At 41.3% G+C, this 22,288-nt stretch overlaps 1 protein-coding gene across 1 annotated transcript in view; it reads right to left on the bottom strand.

Moving 5' to 3' along the window:
• Positions 1–8,602, bottom strand: part of LOC124595161 (esterase E4-like) — a 91,513-nt gene extending 82,911 nt beyond the window's left edge. Inside the window, exon 1 of the mRNA XM_047133771.1 lies at positions 8,415–8,602. Coding sequence (XP_046989727.1) covers positions 8,415–8,549 — 135 coding nt within the window. The 5' untranslated portion in view covers positions 8,550–8,602. The remainder of the gene's footprint in view (positions 1–8,414) is intronic.
• Positions 8,603–22,288: the final 13,686 nt, after the last annotated feature.

Genomic DNA, 22,288 nt, shown 5'->3' with positions numbered 1-22,288 from the left:
TTTCTTCGGGAGAAACGCTGGCGGGTAATTTGAAGAGCTCGAAATCTCAGCAAAGTGCTGACCCAATGAGTTAGAAATTGCGACGGGGTCCACTAAGGTATCATGCGCGACAGTGAGCCCAGAGACCGGGGAGAAACTAGGCGCGCCTGAGAACCGCCGAAGCCGACTCCAAACTTCCGATGAGGGAGTGAAGGTGTTAAATGAGCTAATAAAGAATTTCCAGCTTGCCTTCTTGTTATCGTGGATGACGCGACGGCATCGCGCACGGAGCTGCTTATATCGGATACAGTTGGCCAAAGTTGGATGGTGACGGAAAATGCGAAGAGCATGTCGCCGCTCACGTATTGCGTCACGGCATGCCTCGTTCCACCAAGGAACTGGGGGGCGCCGGGGCAATTCGGAGGTGCGTGGTATTGAACGTTCCGCAGCTATGAGAATAACGTCGGTAAAATGTGGGACCTCATCGTCGACGCTGGGAAAGCGACGGTCATCGAATGTCGCGAGAGACGAAAAAAGTGTCCAATCGGCTTGGGCAAACTTCCAGCGTCGCGAGCGCATATATGGCAGTTGAGGCTGCAGTCGAAGAACACATGGAAAGTGGTCACTCGAGTGTGTATCATCAAGGGCGAACCATTCGAAGCGCCGAGCTAGCGGAACAGTACCGACCGCAAGGTCCAAATGAGATAAATTTGCCGTGGAGGCAGACAAAAATGTGGGGACCCCAGTGTTGAGGCAGACTAGATCCGCTTGGTGGAAGACGTCTAGCAATAGTGAGCCACGTGGACAAGGATGTGGAGATCCCCAAAGCGGGTGGTGGGCATTGAAGTCCCCAACCAGCAAATAGGGGGGTGGAAGCTGATCAAGAAGATGAAGGAGATCAGCTCGTGCCAGTGGTGTAGACGTTGGAATGTATACCGTACAAAGAGAGAACGTGTATCCAGAAAGGGAAAGACGGACGGCGACAGCTTGGAAGGAAGTGTTTAAGGGGATTGGGTGATAATGGAGAGTATCATGGAGCAGAATCATGAGTCCTCCATGGGCTGGAGTGCCTTCAACAGAGGGGAGGTCATATCGGACGGACTGAAAATGAGGGAGAACAAAGCGGTCATGGGGACACAGCTTTGTTTCCTGAAGACAGAAGATGACCGGCGAGTAGGATCGTAAGAGGATCGACAATTCATCCCGATTGGCGCGAATGCCGCGGATATTCCAGTGGATAATGGACATAGGGTGAACAGAAAATGGAGAAACGTGACCAAGGGTGCTGTCAACTCAACGACTGCTCAGAGCTTGCGACCGACAGCATGGAATGGCAGTCAGTCGAAGGCAGAAGATCCTGATCCATAGGTTGGTCAGGAGCAGCTCCTGCCACCAATGATCGGCCAGTTGACCGGCCACCAGCAGTGCGCCTCGGCGACACAGAAGATGGCCGAGGGCGATTTCCGCCAGGTGGTGCTGTAGATGGGACACGCCTTGGCGGAGAAGGAGAGGAACTGTGTTTCTTCGTAGCCTTCTTGGAGGTATGATGTTTAGATGAAGGAGGAACCGATGGTTGTGAAGTTGCAGTACGTAAAAACTCTTCACGAGAATGCTCTTTTTTCGAAGACTTGGCGTCTGACTTTTGGGCTCGAGATTTAGCAGCACCCGACGAAGGGTGAGCCATAGAGTGGGCAGGCGAAAGTGGTGAGGTCGAATGGGCGATCTTTGCGCTGGCCGATCTGACGACCGTGGTACTAAATGTGAGGTCGCAAGTCTGCGTGGCCGCCTCCTTTGTTGGCCGAGGAGAAGCAAGGACAGTGCTGTATTTTCCTTTCTGAGGCACGGTGGGCTGTCGACTGGCGAGTAACTTTCGAGCAGCAAAGGTCGACACCTTTTCCTTCACTCTTATTTCCTGGATGAGCTTTTCATCCTTAAAAACGGGGCAATCTCGAGAGGAAGCAGCGTGGTCACCCATACAGTTGATGCAGTGAGGGGATGGAGGTGGACAAGCACCCTCATGGGCATCCTTGCCACACGTAACACATTTGGCCGGATTGGAACAGGACTGGCTGGTGTGATTGAACCGCTGACATCGATAGCAACGCGTAGGGTTTGGGACATAAGGGCGAACGGAAATTATCTCATAGCCTGCTTTGATTTTTGATGGGAGTTGAACTTTGTCAAATGTCAAGAAGACAGTGCGGGTTGGAATGATGTTCGAGTCAACCCTTTTCATAACCCGATGAACAGCGGTGACGCCCTGGTCAGACAGGTAGTGCTGAATTTCTTCGTCAGACAATCCATCGAGGGAGCGTGTATAAACGACTCCACGCGAGGAATTTAAGGTACGGTGCGGTTCCACCCGGACAGGGAAGGTGTGGAGCAGAGAAGCACGCAGCAATTTTTGAGCCTGGAGGGCACTGTGTGTTTCTAACAACAGGGTACCATTCCGTAATCTGGAACAAGACTTTACAGGACCCGCAATTGCGTCGACACCTTTCTGAATAATGAAAGGGTTGACCGTGGAAAAGTCGTGACCTTCGTCAGACCGAGAAACAACAAGGAACTGTGGTAGCGATGGAAGAACCGTCTGTGGCTGAGACTCAGTGAACTTACGTTTGTGAGCAGACATAGTGGAAGGTGAGGAAACCATTGCGGAAGAATCCCCCATGATTACCGGCGTCTCCGATGGCGCGCTCCTCCCTTGTGGGGGCCCTCACCGAGGGCACACCCGCCTTTGTTCACACCTCAGGTCACACCTCAGGTCACACCTCCCGACAAACGGACGGAGGGACCAATCGGCACTTTCGGAAGGTATCAGCTCGGGTAATCACCCCTCCCTGGGCCTGGCCGTTACCAGGGGGTACGTACGTGTCCTACCTGTCTACCCGGGGCGGGGAATTACGCGTTACCCCGTCACCGGCTACGCATGGAAGTGCGTGGGTCGGCCTTCAGACACGCACAGGGAGGAAAAAAGAGAAAGGGAAAGGAAAGAAAAGGGGGTCTCAAACGCCGCAGCGGAGAAAAGGGCAAGGAGAAGAGGGAAGGGAAAGAGAAGGACAGAGGAAGGACGAGGACTTGCAAGTGTAAAAGCAAGGAATTTGGAACAGTTTCGAGCGTCCGTCTCCGGACGTAGGCACAAACTATACTCCCAGAGGGGGAGAAAGGGAAGGAAAGAGACAGAGGTGAGGGGGGGCGAAGATGGGGGACGGGGAGGGATGCGGAAAGGGAAGGGAAGGTATGCAGCCCGGAAAGGAATGAGGGCCACATTAGCTCGGGGTCCCGTGCTCGCTACGCACGTGTCCACAAAAGAGTTGTGGACCCCCTGGGGGGGATCGCTGGTATGTCCAACTTGCAGAGGCTATAAATGGTACTGAGTTATAGTCGATGAAAACACAATTGGCGAGACGGAGGAAGGGTTATGGGGGAGGAAGGAGGCAAAAAATTCTGTAGATTCCATGGGTAGATCGAATTACAGATGCTGAACAGAATTTTGGAAAAAATTAATTTACGGCACAAGTTAACCAAAAGCACAAATAGGTTAAGAGAATACTTCCTGAAGTATCAAGGAAGTATCAGATTGGTCATGAAAATGTTTACGGGGAATACCTGTAATGGAAGACCAAGACTCTTATACAATGAGCAGGATCTAATGGATGTATGGGGAGGTGACTCGGAGAAAACGACTGCAAAACCAACCGATGGATAACGTTCTACGAGTTGAGCCGTGGAATTTCGAATGTCAAAGTGGCAGAGAACATTGAAAAGGAAAATGCCCAGGCTCAACCTACGTACAGTGAAGGGTCAGTGAAGTGAAGTAACGAGAGTAGGATTTAGCTCAGATGAGTACAGGGTAATATCAACTGCAGCAGAAAATGATATAATGGAATAGGATGCGTTATGAATTGGTAGGGCAGAGAGTAAGTTACTATGTACAGTTCACTGATAGAACTGTTCTCATCAGAATCAATACCAAATCAACATTGACAACAATAGTTTAGGTATACATACCAATGTCACAACCAGAGGATGAAGAGACAGAGGAAGTATATGAAAATATTGAACAGCTCATTCAGTGCGTAAAGAGAGATGTAAATCTAACGGTCATTGGGGATTTGAATGCGATTGTAGGGGAGGGAGTACAAAAAAGGGTTACGGGAGAATGTGGGCTTGGTATTAGGAAGGAGACAGGAGAAACATTGAATTCTACAATAAATATGTTAGCAATAGCGAATACTCTGTTCGGGAATCACAAGAGGACGACGTGTACTAGGAAAAGTCTTGGTGATACAAGAATATTTCAGTTACGTTACATCACAGTCAGGCATAGATTCCAAAATGAGGTATTTGATTGTAAGGCTTACCCAGCAGAAGATACGTTCTCAGATCCAAATTTAGTAATGATGAAGAGTTAGCTTAAGTTTAACAGACTAGCCAGGAAGAATCAATGAGCATAGAAGTACTAAGTAATGAAGAGAGATGCGCTTGAAGTTCCCTGAAGGCAACTGAGAAGAAAACATGGATAACAGATGGAATACTTCAGCCAATCGATGTAAGAAGCAATTACAGAAATGTTCATGGCAATTCGGAAATACAGACATACAGGTCTCCCCGGAACGAAAGAAAAATGAAGTGCAGGACAGCTAAGGCGAAATTTCTGGATAAAAATTTGAAGAAAATGAAAAAGAAATGATCGTGAGAAGGACGGACGAAGCATATTGAAGAGCCGAAACAATCTGCGGTGAAGTTAAAAAGCTAGGACCGTAACACAGAGTGCAATGAGGATTCCACTGACAAATGCAGAAGAGAAAGCGAATAGGTGGAAAAGAGTGCACCGAGGGCCTCTATGAGGGGAAGGCTTATCCGACGGAGTGATGGAAGAAGAAACAGACGTTATACTGTCAGACTTCTGGAAAAACATCATCCACACGATCCCCAAGATAGCAAGAAGTGACGTGAGACTTATCGCACCATCAGCTTAAAAGTTTATGTTTACAAGCTGCTGACAAGAATAATGTACACAAGAATGGGAAAGAAAATTGATGATTTGTTACATGACTATCGTTTTCGCTTTAGCACAGGTAAAGTTATCAGAGAGGCAGTTCTGACGTCGCAGTTGATAATTGAAGCAAAAATCGAGACACATTCATTGGCTCTATCGACATGAAAAAGTTAGACAATGTAAAATGGTGAAATACGTTCTAAATTGTCAAAAAAATAGGGGTAAGCTATACAAGAACCAAGATGCAGCAATAAGAGTCGAAGACCAAGTAAGAACTGCTCGGATTACAAAGAGTGAAATTCATGAACGTATTCACCCCTACTGTCCATTCTGTGCATGAAGAAGCAGTAGCGGAAATAAAAGGGAGGTTCAAGAGTGGCGTAGCACTGATGAGATTCCCTGATGACGTTGATATCCTCAGTGAAAGCGAAGAAAAATTACAGGATGCGTTGAACAGAATTAACAGTCTCATGAGTACCAAATAAGAATTGAGAGTAAATTGAAGGAAAAAGGAAGTAATGACCAGCAGAAAAATGAGAACAGCGTGAAACTTAATATCAGGACTGGGGATTATGAAGTAGACGAAGCTGAGGAATTCAGCTACCTAGACTGCAAAATAACCCATGACGGCCGGACAAGGAGGACATAAAAAGCAGACTAGCATTGGCGAAAAGGGCATTCTCGGACAAGAGAAGTCTGCCTTGTATCAAACACGGCTCTTAATTTGAGGAAGAAATTTTAGAGTATGTAAATTTGGAACGGAGCACTGTATGGTACTGAGTTATGGACAGTGGGAAAACTGGAGCAGAAGAGTATCGAAGTCTTTGAGACGTGGAGCTGTAGGCAAATGTTAAAAACTAGGTGGACTGATAAGAAAAGGAATGAGGAGGTTCTGCGCAGAATCGTAGAAGAAGGGAATATGTGGAAAACACTGACAAAAAGAAAGGACATGATGATTGGATATCTGTTAAGGCTTCAAGGAGTAACTCACGTGGTACTACAGAGAACTGTAGAGGGTAAAAGCTGTAAAGGAAGACAGAGATCGGAATACAACCAGCAAATAATTGAAGAGAACAGTTGCAAGTGCTATTCTGAGATGAAAATGTTGGCACAGGAGACGAATTCGTGGCGGATGGCATCAAAACATAAGACTGAGGACTCAAAAACTAATCGAAACACAGTTACTGCTGCTTCTGAGTGCTGTGCATCCAGCTAGTGTGTAACTGCATAGTGTAATACAGGTGTTTATAAATTGTTTTCTTACTGCTGATGCTTTCTGTGTGTTATCTCCCATTTTAAGTTTTCAGTAAATGCTATGGTTGAATTTTTGTATTTTTAAGTCTTTTTCTTAATTGGGTGATGGTTGTGGGTCACTAAGTGGTCAGCAAATGTGCTAATCTAATCATTACTTTTAGAGGAACTTAGAAACAGGCTGTTCAGAACAGCTCCAGTATCACATTTCCTGACGACTTTATGGGCCCCGACTATCACCCAACTAAAACAGACTTAAAAATACCAAAGTCCAGCAACAGCCTGTGCTATAAACTTAACAACAAGAAAATTTACACGTGCACAAGGCATTAACAAAGCATAACAGACCATAAACAACTACTCTACAGAATGAGATCGCACACTAATTAAAACATGGAAGGAAATGTTACACACACACACACACACACACACACACACACACACACACACACACACACAGAATGTAAACCAATTGGCGTCAAAGTGATATGAAAACAAGTCTCCATCAACAGGGACTTGACACATGGCTGCAACACTAACATCGATTTTCGTAAAGTGGACATGTGTTATTTAAGGCTGAAAATCCACAAATATGTGCAGTGTTTTTGTGTGCTTAACAACGACACAGGAGAACGCAGATTAGGAATGATTTTCGAAAGCTGGCTGTAAATAATCACAGAATATAGCCACGGAATAATTTCGCAGAACAAAATTACGTTGAAGGATAAAGTTACTTGTTAAATTGTCAACAATATTCACAGGAAGATCGTTTAATTTCAGATAACACGCTAACGGCATCGAACAGTCTGGGACATACATAACAGAATACGGTAAAATTTAAGGTAATGACACCAAAGAAATCTTCCTGTAAGCCTCGCTTTCGTTTAGTAATATCTCTCAAAACATGTTTGCATATACCCATTGACAAGGGCTTTCATACGATCATCGGTGTTTTTTTTTTTATGGAGTTTGTCCTGGGGAGTATGGAGTATGTTTAACCTTTAAGTCGCCGTAAAAACCCTCATAATACCGTCATTTATATCGTTTTCTAAGAACATCTGAATGCACTACATTTTTTTCTACGAGGGGGGGGGGGGGGGATGGGGGATTGTGCGGCCCCCATTACCTCCCAGGTATGGGCGCCCCTGCACACGGACGATAGCAGAAATGTGCTGTCACGTGTATTAGTTTTTATATAAAAAAAGTTGTTTGCATCAGAGGCGCGCCTTATATCCAGAACAAAATTTCTCTACTACGTAGGCCCTATTACTCACTCACCGAAATTTCTGTCAAAAAGAAGATTCATAGAGTGCTGTGCTTTCGAAGCCTGCATATTGCCCGCTTTCTAACGAGAACGATTAAACGTAATTTGCCTGTTAGGTGTAGACGGCTGCGATGAATTTCTCTACATTTTAGATTCCGGGAACAGAGTAAGACCTGGTCAAGGATTTCTTCACCAGGGTCAGGTTTATTTTTATAAGGACTCTGTGGGAAGCAATTGTGCAAGTGAATCAGGACACGCAGTAAAATGAAACAAATCCATTTACAATATTTGGTCGTAAGGACATTCCTATAATGTAAACAGTGTAAAGTTAAATACTGAGTACATAAAAATAAAGTTTGTCTTGACGAAGGTGTTTTGCGCTGTTTAACTTCCAAGTATTGCCACCCGGGCAACGAATATCACGGGACACTCGCATCTCATGAAGAAATATAAAATAAATAATACGCTACCGGCGTCTGTTTATCTGTACTTTATCGCAAATTATGCAAACAGCTGTTTCTCTTGTTTCATCCCGTGAATGACATGGGCCCCGAGCAAAGTAATTTACTGAAGTAAGTCCAACAGTGGCTGCGAAATTAACGACCCAATAAATGATATGTTATTGATGGCGCATTTCTGGAGTTATTGGAAGATGATGATGTTCTTATGTTGTAGTCCTAAGAAAGGCAAATAATATCTGTCAAACACCAGCAATTTAACCACCTAAAGTACCATAATCGATATATGGTAGATGTTTATAAACACGAAGTGAACGTAAAGTGTATCAAATAGTAGTACTGTTCCGTTATATTTGCTGCAACTGAAGTCCAAAGTAATATTTAGAGTTTCGATAAAGGGGCTCCGGTCAGGCGAGTCAGCTGACTTTAAAACTCGGTACTACTGCGCAGGGATACTAACCTTGAACCTGAGCGGGCCAACCGGCGGCTTGGCGTAAGGAATGCCCTGGAAGCTGTAATACGTCTTGCCAGTGTGAGTGGTGGTGACCTTTCCCCGCAGAGCTCCCTGGCGGACGGTCGCTGTAACGGAAGACATTCTGCTCCGCTCTCTCGCACAACAGGGCCTGCCTCGTACTAGCGCACCGCGTTGGAGCATTGCCTGGTGTCGTGCGCTGCCGCCAAGGTCGCTGCTGCTTCCCGTCGAGTTGGCGCTGGAGGGGGGAGATGGACAGAGCAGTGAGCCAGCATGACCGCCATCTGCAACCTTCGCGTTCCACTTGTTATCGCAGTGCTCGGGGCAACACAGAGGCAGGCGCGTAACACGCGCGCCCTGCACTTCCACTCCTTCTGATGCCTTGCTCAAAACTACGACTTATCAAAACTTATTAACACTTTGACTCATCTTGTTCATTTTCTGTCGTGTTAATAACAGAGTGCAACAGCGGAGTTATTGCAGTGAAATACAGTGAAACTCGAGTAAACTTACATACTTAAAATGAAACTGTAAAACTGTCGCGTCTGTTTGAACGACGTAAAACTCGAAAAGTGCTAGACGAATTTTGATGCGATTTCACAGGTAACTTCAACGTAGCTTGGAGCAATATACAGCCTTTATTTCATCAAAATAATATCACTAACTAAGATGTGTCTGAAACAGTCGTGTGTGTGTGTGTGTGTGTGTGTGTGTGTGTGTGTGTGTGTGTGTGAACTTGCCAATCTCCAAAACTACGGAACGAATTTTTATGAGGCTTTCACAGATAACTTTAGCTTGCCCTGGAGGCAACGTACAGACTATATGTCATCAAAAGCGGATCACTGAAAGAAAATCTCATCACTGAAAGAAAGCTATTAATACATGAAATGTATTCGTAGTTTCAGTATGGACTACTGTCAGCCGTATAATGAAAGACAATGAAAGTTTGTGCCGGACTCAGACTCGAACCCTGCTGACTTCCCTCTTTTCGCGAACGGTCGCCTTACCTTTCGATTCAAATGGTTCAAATGGCTCTGAGCACTATGGGACTTAACTTCTGAGGTCATCAGTCTCCTAGAACTTAGAACTACTTAAACCTAACTAACCTAAGGACATCACACACATTCATGCCCGAGGCAGGATTCGAACCTGTGACTGTAGCGGTCGCGCAGTTCCAGACTGTAGCGCCTAGAACCGCACGGCCACTCCGGCCGGCTTACCTTTTGGCTATACTTGCACGACTCCCGGCTGGGCCCAAACTTCCGTGTGTCGTCAACCTGTTCTCGTACATTTATTATGTTTATTTTCATGTAGGTGAGACATTTTGCTTGCAAGTCCGTCGCCCGGTGTCGCCGGATAAATACGATATTGTAGTGCCTGTGTTATTTCGAGTTACGATATGAAAAACCTTCGTTCACGCTTGGCGACATATGGAAGCCCGGGCCTCGCAATGAGCCGTGCACGGATAGCCCAAAAGAAATGCTGGCACGGTAGCTCAGCGTTTTCGGTCAGAGGGTAAGCTGCTCTCTGTAATAAAGTACTGAATGAATGGATCAATGACGAATTTGGATGAGTGTCATGATACGTCCACCCAGAACAAATCCAACAAACAATAACGAACAAAATGCGATAAAAGAAAGTGTTGCGACCGCTATAGAAAAGCAGAAATTCCGAGATCGGGTCCTGGTTCGGGACAAATTTTTATTGTCGTCGTTCCATTATATAGCTCGTGTTAGTCCATATTTGCGGATACACTTCATGTGTTTCAACACGGCTCTAGCAGCTGTAGTGCCTGTTCCTTTGGGCATGATCCAGTGTTCGAAGGAACTCTAGATCGTAATTCGGAATAACACAGGCGCTGCAATACCATATTGCGTTTTAAAATTTATCTAAAACCGTCGTGTCTGTTTCCCTGTTGAACACGCAAAGATCCAAAACTACAGTATGAATTTTCATCGGGGTTTCGCAGGTAACTTCAGTTTAGCGTGGACCGACATACAGGCTGTATTCCATCAAAATCGTGTCATTGTTTGAAGAATATACAGCGGCATAGGGAAACATAATCAACCTTTGAAAAAGCTCTTTGGCGGTTGACCTGTATCATTTGTGAAAATGATTCTGTTTACTGATATTTTCTACTTAATACGGTTCAACATAATGAATACAGTGCTTATACTGTCATTAAAAACTTGAATACACAGCATTAATGTTGCACAATAATATTTACTTCATAGTTCGTTATGAAGCATCTTTCGGCTTCCTAGACAATCATCATATAAGTTAATAGTAAACAGATAACCCACACAAATTCAGCAAGGGTTCATAGTTTTACAAAGATTGTTACATAAATATGTGAGATTTTATGACTATCGATACCAAACGTAAGCATAATGTAATACCCAAAGAGACACTGAGCAAACAAATCTTATATTACGGTATACTCAGATATTAAAACAACCTTATATTGAAACGTCCCCTTTGAACAATTATACAACACTGTACTTAAACTGACATACAATATTTTTAGCGCAACGCAATCTGACTTTCAAAAATCCCTGCAAAAGAATGGCCCTGAGTAACATTAAACTATACCTTTCAGAAATCACTTACCTCACAAAAATCTTCATTAGTCGAACAACTGCAGTACAGCGAGCGCCACTACTGCCAGCTAAATAAAAGATTCAAACTACGGAAGGCACTAACTACTGATAGGGATAGTTAGCAAATGAAAGATATTAATAGAGAACAAACAATGTATTTACCTTAGTATCATCAAAAGTCATAATATATATAGCAGTTCATGACAAATTACAAAACTCCGCCATCTCTCTCCCCACATCCACCACTGCTGGCGGCTCACCTCCAACTGCGCAACGCTACGCGCTGTTAACAGCCACCTGCCCAACACTACAATGGCGAGTATTACAACAATGCAAAGCAGCCACAGACTGCACACAGCACAGCCAGTGATTTTCATACAGAGGTGGTGTTACCTATAAAAAAAACCTAAACAGCCTACTTACATAGCCCCCATGCTCCCCACAAAAAATTTTACAAATTGGTTTGGGCAGTGGCCAATACAGATTTGAAAAAAAATTTTCATAATTACAATAACAAAGAAATCAAATGCACACACTTATTGATACAATGTTGGTCAAAAGCTAAAATTTTCTCACAGTCCATAAAGATAGTCCTGATCATTCATCATAATAGTAATTATAGTTTTTTTTCACAAAGTCTCATTAGTAAAAGAAATTGCACACAGAAGTAGTGGATTTCCATGCAGTCTTGAAGAAGTAGTGTTGTCCTTCCAACGGGAAGACAGTGCTGACTCTTGACATGCAGACAGGTAATGGGCCACAACAGATCAAACCCACAGCAGAGTCAATCGAATTTTTGAAGAGTATTGGTAGGTAGGTCATCACAGAGTAGACCCACTGTGGTCCTGGTAGAGATTATGGAATTGGTGGGCCACCAGAGGTCCAGACCCACTGCAGTCCCTGTAGAAATAATGGTATTGGTGAGTCATCAAAGGTGTAGACCCACTGTAGTCCTAGTAGAAATAATGGTATTGGTGGGTCATCAAAGATGCAGACCCACTGCAGTCCTTGTAGAGATGGTCAGCAGCCATCTGTTGTGACTGTGCAGGTGCACAATCACCATTGAAGAGTCTTGCGGATAATGTAGCAAGTCCATAACCACCACTTGTGCACTCACAAAGTTTTTGGAATTGTCCTTAGAACCAGCAGTGCTGTTATCCAGTCCCTTGCTGAATTATTAACACACGTGCAAACACTATCAATCCCAACTTCTTACATATTGTGCATTACTATGACCAACAGAAATGTGTGCAGTGAAATGAATGGTTACAAGTTACTTAATTTGATGAACTGGTGTCAATTACAATATTATAACATAAGAATACAATTACAAAGGTACAAAATACATCATTAAAGAACATAGCAATATAGATAACAATTGTAGTAACACAGGCTTTACAAAAGAATAGAAATAAACATATACATCAGTGTTACAGGAATTATGACATAAGTACATACATAAAAGATCAGAATAACTTTCGAAACATCAATTTCACACATGACCATTAAAACAAAACAGAATAAATAATGTCTAAGCATATTTACAAGGTAAATAACATATTATTAATGCCAATTATATTTGAGGATAAGAGTATTCCTCATTATAGTGAATGTAGCTTAGTATTAGAAAAATTCTACAACGTAAGTCTTATCAGATAAACATATAAGTACAGGAAAAACATTAGTACAGAAGGGTACACAAACATATAGCGGAATAATACAAGGAAAGGACAGGATTTGTTTTACTGCAGTATTTTGCAAACAAAACTTTCTTTACTTCTCGGAGATCTCCCTTCGTTCTTCATTATTTCCAAAAGTCCTATCTATACCTGAATTCTGTACTTTCTTTTCGTATAACTTCTCAATGCATTTTTTTCCTATTGTCCATAGTCAGTTTCTTATGTAGTCTACCCCCTCTTAAGCTAACTTAAATCTACTGAGCTCAGATGCTAAACTAAGGGATGAGGCAATGCAGCAGCACAAAACAATTAACACACACAGCAATGATCAAAAATACAAATGGCGAAGCAAGCAGCATAAATTACAACTAATATAAGGCAATGAGCAGCAAACAAGAAAAATAAATCAGTAGTAAACTGGCTTAGCAGAGTAACAAAAATTAAAATTCAGTAGCACTATGCCTGGCAAACAGCAGAAGCAAATGATATAACTAGTACCTAAACATGACAAAGCACAAACAGAAAAAATTTTACACTAAAAACAACAATGCAGATAAGGGAATTGTTTATTCACATCTTAATGTCTATGTAATGAAAGTTATGCACCACCAGAAGTTATTCTACCAAAAAAGTTACCAAGTACTTGAAAAGAAAATTATGAATGCAGTTCCTGTGAAGGTAAACGTCTTTTTGTGCTCCCTCATTTTTTTTTGAAAAAATTATTATTTACTCGATCTGTAGACAGAAAATATTTATATTAGTACATCTATAAAATTTTATTTTAACCAATGCTGCAGTGCAGCTAGAAACTAGATATTAAACAAAATGAGTAAATAAATACTTAAAGGCAAGCCATATGGCATTTCTCTCAATTAGCAAGGCAATAGCCGTGAAATGATTCTCCGTTTCATTAGGTATTTTAGTAAATATCATAAATTAAGAGCTCCACAGTGTAATCATGTTTTTAAGTTTGAGAGTGTCGTATTTACGATGCTTTCTACAAAGGAATGTCAACAGCGAGGATAATGGCCTCCCTTTTTTTTTTTCTTCTCCACCTGTGCCTCTGACACACACTAATGGCTTTTTTTTTCCAGGCGTCTGTCACACAGCTGGGTGCTTACAGAGACCTACCTTTCAGCTGGGCGCCAAAAACGCATTACGCCAAGGTCACTTACCTTTCTTAACGAAATATTTACGACAGCAGTTTCCGCTACAGTGACAGTCTCATATAAAAATTTCATAGGTCGTGAATTTGCGTTACAAATGTAGAAACAAAATCCTGTAAATATAACATTGTCCAAAAAATTTTCGCCGGCATTGTGATACATTCACGCATTTACACACATTTCATAACTCTTAAAGTACGATGCTTGGTTTCCAACATTCATTTCTCACAAATCAGCGTCCCTAACCACTACTCATTATTCCTTACCTTATTCGTCGACACTTCTTCAATATTTCATCATAACAGATGCATAGTATATTCAAATAACTCATATAGCATCAGCTTATTGATCATAACCATACCGCAACAGCATAATACACATAGTCATCGTAATGATAACATCATAACACCTCAGTCAACTCTCAAAATCGTCGTAACTTCCTCCAATAATTTCTAAGCCTAAAAAAATTCTCTGCTCATGTCAAAAGTGTCAGCTGCCTCAAACGTACTTTAAAAATCATGATCTCATACCAAATACATCATTCAAAGCTCTCATAGTATCACAATGGTTCCGAAAAAATATGAACAGTTCACAAAGTACAGACAAAATACAATTTCATAAGTGTGAAGTTATCCAACGGTGTGATTACGTAAACGTCTGTCACTGATGTAGTAAAATAAATGTTTGTCTCTCTCAGGTAAATAATCAGATAGCTGTGTAATTCTGTGTTAGAGAAAGATGGTACCGATGTGTAAAGTTGTATAAGCAAATACCATATCAGCTAGGGCTCCTTGCACTTGCCAAACACATGGTACACAAAGTAGGCGTGTACCCCCCTGAGGATTAATGTAATTATACCCTCAGGTGTTACAGATTACAGCAATGGAATGAAATGTGTCACGGAAAACCTTTGTATCATTGTGCTTCAAATATCTTTAAAAATAAATGAATTAAGTGCAAAATTAATCGCTCAAATATGTGTCCTGTACCGCTAAATGTGCGTCTTGCTGTAAGATAATCTCTGTGGAAGTGTCGTAGTTATCGTCCTCCGAAAGCTAAGTTCTGCAGAAGCCAATGTACTTACCTCATGATACACCAAATTTCAAGTAAACCAAAATGTTGCATTAAAATCTCATTAGCAGTACTGGTAAATGTTCTAAGTATGTAAGCCTTATAGTCGTTACGTAATCGTACAACTAACAAGCAAGAATGTACAAATAACAACATTGCGTCGTCTGTTCACTATAAAAATGCATTCGTAATTTCTGTTTAAGTAAGTTCTCTTGGTTCTTGATTGGATATTTAACTTCAAACATTGTTGTATGTTAACAGATTCTAAGTCTGACAAAGCATACTAGCAATGTAAAGTGAAAAGTTATATGGCAAAGACAAAGTTAAAAAGCAGATTATCTTTCAATAAACGGTTTTACATGTGAAATGTGGTGTAAACCTTTACTCTTCCTAGTACGCAGAGTTTATACTTCAACGCAATTATCGTGTGGTATACGTCGGATTCTATAAGGTCCATTGTAAACTAGAAAGAATTTGTGACTCAGGTGTTTCTTCTTATGTGACAATGAATGAGCTTTAATGAGAACTTTCTGACCAATATACAATTTCTTTGCATTTGCTTTACCGTGTAGTTATCTCCTTTTGTCTGCTGCAGATTTTATATTTTTAAGAGCCAAATCAATTATGTCTTTGTGTCGAAGTTTACGCGTATTCGGGAAAGGTACAAGCTCTCTGATTCTGTTCGGTGGTTCTTCATTCTTCAGTACAAGAGTAGGTGGTAAAGCAGTGGAGTCGTGAGGCATTTCATTCAGCACGTTTTGAAATAAGTGTAAATATCTGTCCCAATGCTGATGCTTTCTGTGACAATAAAGTCTGCAAAGCTTATTGATTTCTTTCATAATCCGTTCAGACGGGTTACAATGTGGTGAGTACAATGAAATAAAAACGGGTTTGATTTTATGGTTGCGAAGCATGCGTGACCAAACAGCAGATCTGAATTGCGGTCCGTTATCTGAAATGACTTTACGAACGTGTCCAACTTCACGTAAGAAATTTTTAACGAAGGCGTTGGATACAGACCGTCCAGTGGCTTTACGTAACGGTGTGAAAGAAACAAATTTTGAAGTACGTTCAACAGCGACTAGAACGTACGAAAATCCATTAGATGTTCTGACAAGCGGTCCCAAGAGATCAACAGCAGCAAATTTTTTTAATTTAGAAGGAATAATAGGGCACAACGGAGCACGATGTGAAACAGTAGATGGTTTCGCCTTTTGACAAGTTTACAAATAGACAAGACTCTTCGAATTCTTTTTTCCATATAGTTAAAATAACAAGTCGTTCGAAGAATATGATAACATTTTCGTGGACCAAAATGTGCGTAGCTGAAATGAATGTACCAAATGAGCTTATTAACAAAATCGTCTGGAATGCAAAGTACCCATAGCTTGTCATCAACAGTGCAGCGTTTGAAGAGTATGTTGTTTCTAACCAGGTAATAATGCCGAATCTGAGTGTGTGTCTTTTCATGCCATTTACTTTTGATGTCTTTCCAAATCGGATCTTTATCTTGTTCATGACCAATGTCCTTTAAAGATGTGGTGATGAAGTTTTCAAAGGCGACTTTCTGAATGTAAAGAATACTGAAATTTTTCTCGAGGTTGCCTTCTGTGTTACTTTTCTCAAGCCCAGCCGGTGCGCGTGACAGTGCGTCCGCAACAATGTTCTCCTTGCCGGGAATGTATACTATTGTGAAGCGGAATTCTTGCAGAAACAATGCCCAACGTTTTAACCTGTCATGATTTAGTTTTGAAGACATAAGAAATTGTAATGCACGATGATCACTGTATACTTTTACGTGCTTACCAGAAAGAAAGAAACGGAATTTGTTAAATGCCCAAACGATAGCTAAAGCTTCTAATTCAGTAACGGAATAATTTTTTTCAGATTTTGTTAGCACTCGGCTAGCAAAAGCAATGGTTTTCTGAACGGTAGTGTCATTTTCTATGGCTTCTTGAAATAAATGGGCACCAAGACCGACTTTAGAAGAATCCGTGCTAAGGCAGAAATCTTGTGACAGATCTGGATGAGCTAGTATTGGCGCGTTAAGTAGCGATTCTTTCAAAGAATGGAATTCCAACTGTGCTTGTTCATCCCAGTTCCAAATAGTATTTTTTCCAGTGAGAGAACAAAGTTTTGGTGTAACAAGAATTTGCACGTTCAGAAAACGACGGTAAAAATTTGCGAGACCTAGAAAACTGCGGACTTGTCTTTTTGTGGATGGAACTGGAATGGCTCTGATTGCTTCTAACTTTTCAGGATCCGGCTGAATACCTTCAGAAGAAATAATATGTCCCAAATACCTCACCTTTGACCTACCGAATTCAGACTTTTCCAAGTTAACTGTAATTCCAGATTCTGCAAAAATACGTAACAAACTGTTGAGGATGCGATTATGTTGTTCCCATGAAGCTTCCGCTATTAGAATATCATCCACTTATAAGGTGATGTGACGTTTTAAGAACTCAGGTAAAATGGAATTTAGCCCGCGAATGAATGCTGCCGAAGAAATGTTCAAACCAAAAGGAAGTTTCCGAAACTGATAACAAACGCCGAAACAAAGGAAAGCTGTGTATTTTCTACATTCTGGATGAAGTTTGATCTGATAAAAGCTGGATCTGAGATCAATAGAAGACAACACTTTTACGCCATTAAAATTTTCAAGAAGTTCTTCCAACGTTTGCGGCCTGTCTGTTTCAGGAATGATGATAGTATTGATTTGCCTCGAATCTAAGACAAGCCTGATCGATCCATTTTTCTTCTCGACAACATGTAATGGATTGTTGTATGAGCTTACTGCAGGCTCAATAATGCCCTCATTAAGCATAGATTGTATTTCTGTTCTAACACGGTCCCTATAATGTGCTGGAATTACATATGGTCTAACACAAAATTTAGTATGCTCACGAACACGAAATTGGTATTGAAATCCCTTGATTGTTCCTGTTTTGTTAGTAAAAACTGTGGAATGTGCTTGTAAAATCTCAAAAAGGTCCTGCCTATCAGTGTCATTACAATTCTCAATTGTTTGAATTTTATTATGAATTAACTCATTAATTTCAAATATGCCGTCAATATCATCCCTGTTAGTACTTGCAGAGTGATTGTTAGTGTCTAGTTCCATAGAAAATTCCGAACTGTTGTCCAACAGAAGGTAAAGCCGATTAATTTCCTCGTCATGGTTTGAGAGCCAATCTTCAAATTTCAAAGCTATTGACTTGCCTTCTTTCTCTAAACTTATTTCAGCATCGTGAAAGTTTAAGATTGCTATGTATTCATTCAAAAAGTCTACTCCCAATATAATTTCCGTCGACAATAATGGAACAATAAGAAAGTTCATAGAGAAGCTGTGGCTTTGACAAATGAATTCTAAGTTGGTTTGTTGGCGTACATCTACACTTTTTCCAAAGATTGCATCTTGTAATTTAATCTTACGTAACGGAAGTGTGGGACAATCGTTCGCTTTGTTGCATTTGCTAAAAGCTGTTTCACTAATTACTGAAATGGGACTGCCAGAGTCAAGTGCTGCCGTAAATTTTACGTCATTTACAGTAATGTGAATCATGGGATATGCAATGTTGTTATGTTTTGCGTCGTGTTCCTGGAGTAAGATGTCCCTAATGTCTTCCATTTTTACGTAATTACTAGCTACGGCAGCTGCATCGTCAGTTTCATACGTACGTTTTGTGGCTGCCAGCGGTGTGAGTCATTGCCTATTGTCTCTTTGTTGGCGCGCGTCGTTATTGGGATTTCAAGACCTAAATTCTACAAATTCACCATGACGAGAGGGCCCTGCCCTGTTTAAATCCCGCCAGTTCTGATGCAATTCAGGTCTGTCGTTACGATCACATCGTCTGTCGTCATGTCGGTGGTTCCTGTAGTTTCTTTCTTGTCGGTTAAGTGGTGGAGAATTTCTCCCTGAATCGTAACTGCGTGCTGGACCGTTGCGTCTAAAGTTATTCTGTCTCCCTTGATAATAATTATTTTGGTTTCCAAATTGTCTGTTTCCCTGATTGTCTCTGTGATAGTCACTACCGCGGAGAGGTGATCTTTCCCTGTAATTATTACTACTCTGCCAACGGTTGTCATACGGGTGGTGTCTGTTTTGGTCACGATATGTGTTGTGAGAATAGCCTTGTCGTGTCCAGTTATTATTTCTTTCATCGCGGAATTGTGACAGATGTGACCTGTAATTGTTGTGCTCCTGTTTCCGCGTTCCCCGATTGTCAGTGTCAATATCCAGTTCTTGTAACAGTCCCTGAAAAGCCTCAATGTCTTCTTTGCAACGTCCTGCTAAGATAATATGTCGTAAATGTTCAGGTAATTTGATTAAGCAATTGCGGATGAGTTCTGAGGGGCTGTATGGGTTTGACAGGTACTGATTCTTGTGCAACATGTCTTCAAAATGTTTCACAACACTGGAGAATTCAGATTGTTCGAAATGTTTCATCATTATGATGCCATGTTTTACTCGGTCTTGTGTGGCTTGAGACCAATATGCTGAGAGGAAGGCATGGTAAAATTCTCCTTCACTGTGGCAATCGTGAATGACCGATCGCATTCTCACAGCTGGTTCATTCTCTAAGTAGCCACACATAAATTCTAATCTGTGTTCTAACGACCAGTTGGGAGGAAAACAGTGAGAGAATTGATGGAGCCATGCTTGTGGATGAATGTCGTTGCCAGAATTTTTAAATGTTTTGAATTTACGTGTAGTAATGAACAGCTTATAGTCAAAATCATCGTGTCGGCGAGTAGCATATCGGTCATTGTTACGTCGTGTCGGCGGTTCCATCTCAAAATTCGGTGCACCTTGCCAATTTCCTCCATAACTTCCGAAATGCGCTGTGTTATTATTTTGTGGCTGTTCCGTATTTCTATGTCCCTCTTCCTGTACTGGAGCGCGAGTGTCCTCTGAAATATGTAATTCTTGTATTACCTGTGTCAGCTGATCTTGTACTTCCCGGATTTCTCTTTGGTGTTGCGTATTAATTTGATTCAGATTTTGTTTCAGTTTCCTAATTTGTTCGCACTCTTCTGTGTCATTAAAGACTACCGGTTTTGTGTCATTCAGATTATCATTTACCTTCGTAGATAAATTAGTGAACTGATCCAAAAGTTCGGCTACCTTCTCCGATAGTGTACTTATTTCCTCAGTGTGTTTTTCTGAACCGGGTTTCAGAGTATCTACTGTGTCCTGTAAGTTTTCCTGAGCTTTTGCAAGTTGCGTAACCGAATCGGTAGATGCAACTGAGTCAAATTTAGCTTGCAAGGTCTCATGATTTTCATGAACAATAATTTGCAGTTCTTTTATGGCTGCTCCGTGATTCTGTAATTCATTTTCGTGCCGTGAAAAAATAGATTGGAAATGCTCACAAATTTGTGTTTTTACGTCATTACAAACTTTTTGACATTTCGATTCGATGTTATGTAGCTCAGTAGTTAAATCTTCACGCGTTTGTTCAAGAGTTTGTTCCAATGAGTCTGACTTTTGAAGCTGTTGCTGTGTTTGTCTCTGGTGTTGTTCCATTGTGTCTAACTTTTGAAGATTTTGTTCCATTGTGTCTAACTGTTGCTGTGTTTGTCTCTGGTGTTGTTCCATTGTGTCTAACTTTTGAAGCTTTTGTCCCATTTGTCTCTGATTTTGTTCCATTTGTTGCATTAATTGCAATAATAATGTATTAGTGTCTGGAATCTGTTTCTCTATGCTTTTTGGCAGTGCATTTTCACCGGCAACATTCACATTTTGACAAGCAGGAAATGTGTCTTGACTAATTTGAGAAAACGGTGAGGACCCAAAACCTAAGTCTACAGTATTTGAAATATTGTGTTCTGTCATTTCGGATTCCTGAGGCGATCTGTTGCCGACCGATCGATCGATAATGCTTCCCTGTTCACTAATTTTTTCACTGTCTACACCATTGTTTGCAGCCCGCTCCATTTCCCTATGCACAATTACCAAATTACTACTTTGAACATCAGTTAATTCATTACTCGGTGGCGCTAACACACTGCTTTCGTCTTCACTGTCATTTCTCAGTTTACTTTGGAGCCTAGTATTACGTTTTTCACACGCCATTATTGTCACAATATTTCACACGATAACACAGAAAAGCACAATTTGAAGAGCATAAATAAGAGAACACATTAACATAGTACTGAAAATAATATCTCGTTAATTGCAAGCGCAGCAGCGAATACTTGGTGCAAATTAACATGCATGCCACAACAACAATGAAAGACTGCAACTACAAAGGAGATTCTCTCTACAATTACGCGCTAGCAATAAACAATAGCTACACTAATTACACAAACTACAAGAAAAAAATCAGAAGATTCCAGTGAGGTATCCTCGGCTAAGGGTCGGCATATGAAACGTCCCCTTTGAACAATTATACAACACTGTGCTTAAACTGACATACAATATTTTTAGCGCAACGCAATCTGACTTTCAAAAATCCCTGCAAAAGAATGGCCCTGAGTAACATTAAACTATACCTTTCAGAAATCACTTACCTCACAAAAATCTTCATTAGTCGAACTACTGCAGTACAGCGAGCGCCACTACTGCCAGCTAAATAAAAGATTCAAACTACGGAAGGCACTAACTACTGATAGGGATAGTTAGCAAATGAAAGATATTAAGAGAGAACAAACAATGTATTTACCTTAGTATCATCAAAAGTCATAATATATATAGCAGTTCATGACAAATTACAAAACTCCGCCATCTCTCTCCCCACATCCACCACTGCTGACGGCTCACCTCCAACTGCGCAACGCTACGCGCTGTTAACAGCCACCTGCCCAACACTACAATGGCGAGTATTACAACAATGCAAAGCAGCCACAGACTGCACACAGCACAGCCAGTGATTTTCATACAGAGGTGGCGTTACCAATAAAAAAAACCTAAACAGCCTACTTACAATATGAATGCATAAACCAGATACGTTGTACGAGAGGGTAGTGTCACAGGCTTCTATGTCATATGCATAAACTGGTGAACGTAATCTTTGTACAATGATCGTTGTACAGATATGAACTCTCGCTGAAGTTTTGTGGACAATCAGTTTAGTAATAAGTTATCTGACGAAGACCTAAGAAGCTTATAGCGGATTCTTAAAGAACTATTAAATTAATATGGTTGTGGGTCATTAATATTGTTATTCAGTAAGTCTATGTTCCTCCGAGAACCGACGGAGTATTCCATAAAAATTAATCCCCAAAGCGTTTAATCCATACTTCCAAACTCATATTATCAAATGCGAAATTAACTTTGCCACATTTTCACAACTAAACTGCCGAACCGATTTCGATGTAATCTGGTGTGGAGATAGCCTTGA

The sequence above is a fragment of the Schistocerca americana genome, chromosome 2, assembly GCF_021461395.2.
Source record: "Schistocerca americana isolate TAMUIC-IGC-003095 chromosome 2, iqSchAmer2.1, whole genome shotgun sequence".
Classification (NCBI taxonomy): Eukaryota; Metazoa; Arthropoda; class Insecta; order Orthoptera; family Acrididae; genus Schistocerca; species Schistocerca americana.
The sequence above is the reverse complement of the archived record's forward strand: the minus strand, read 5'-3'. Positions and strand labels throughout refer to the sequence as shown.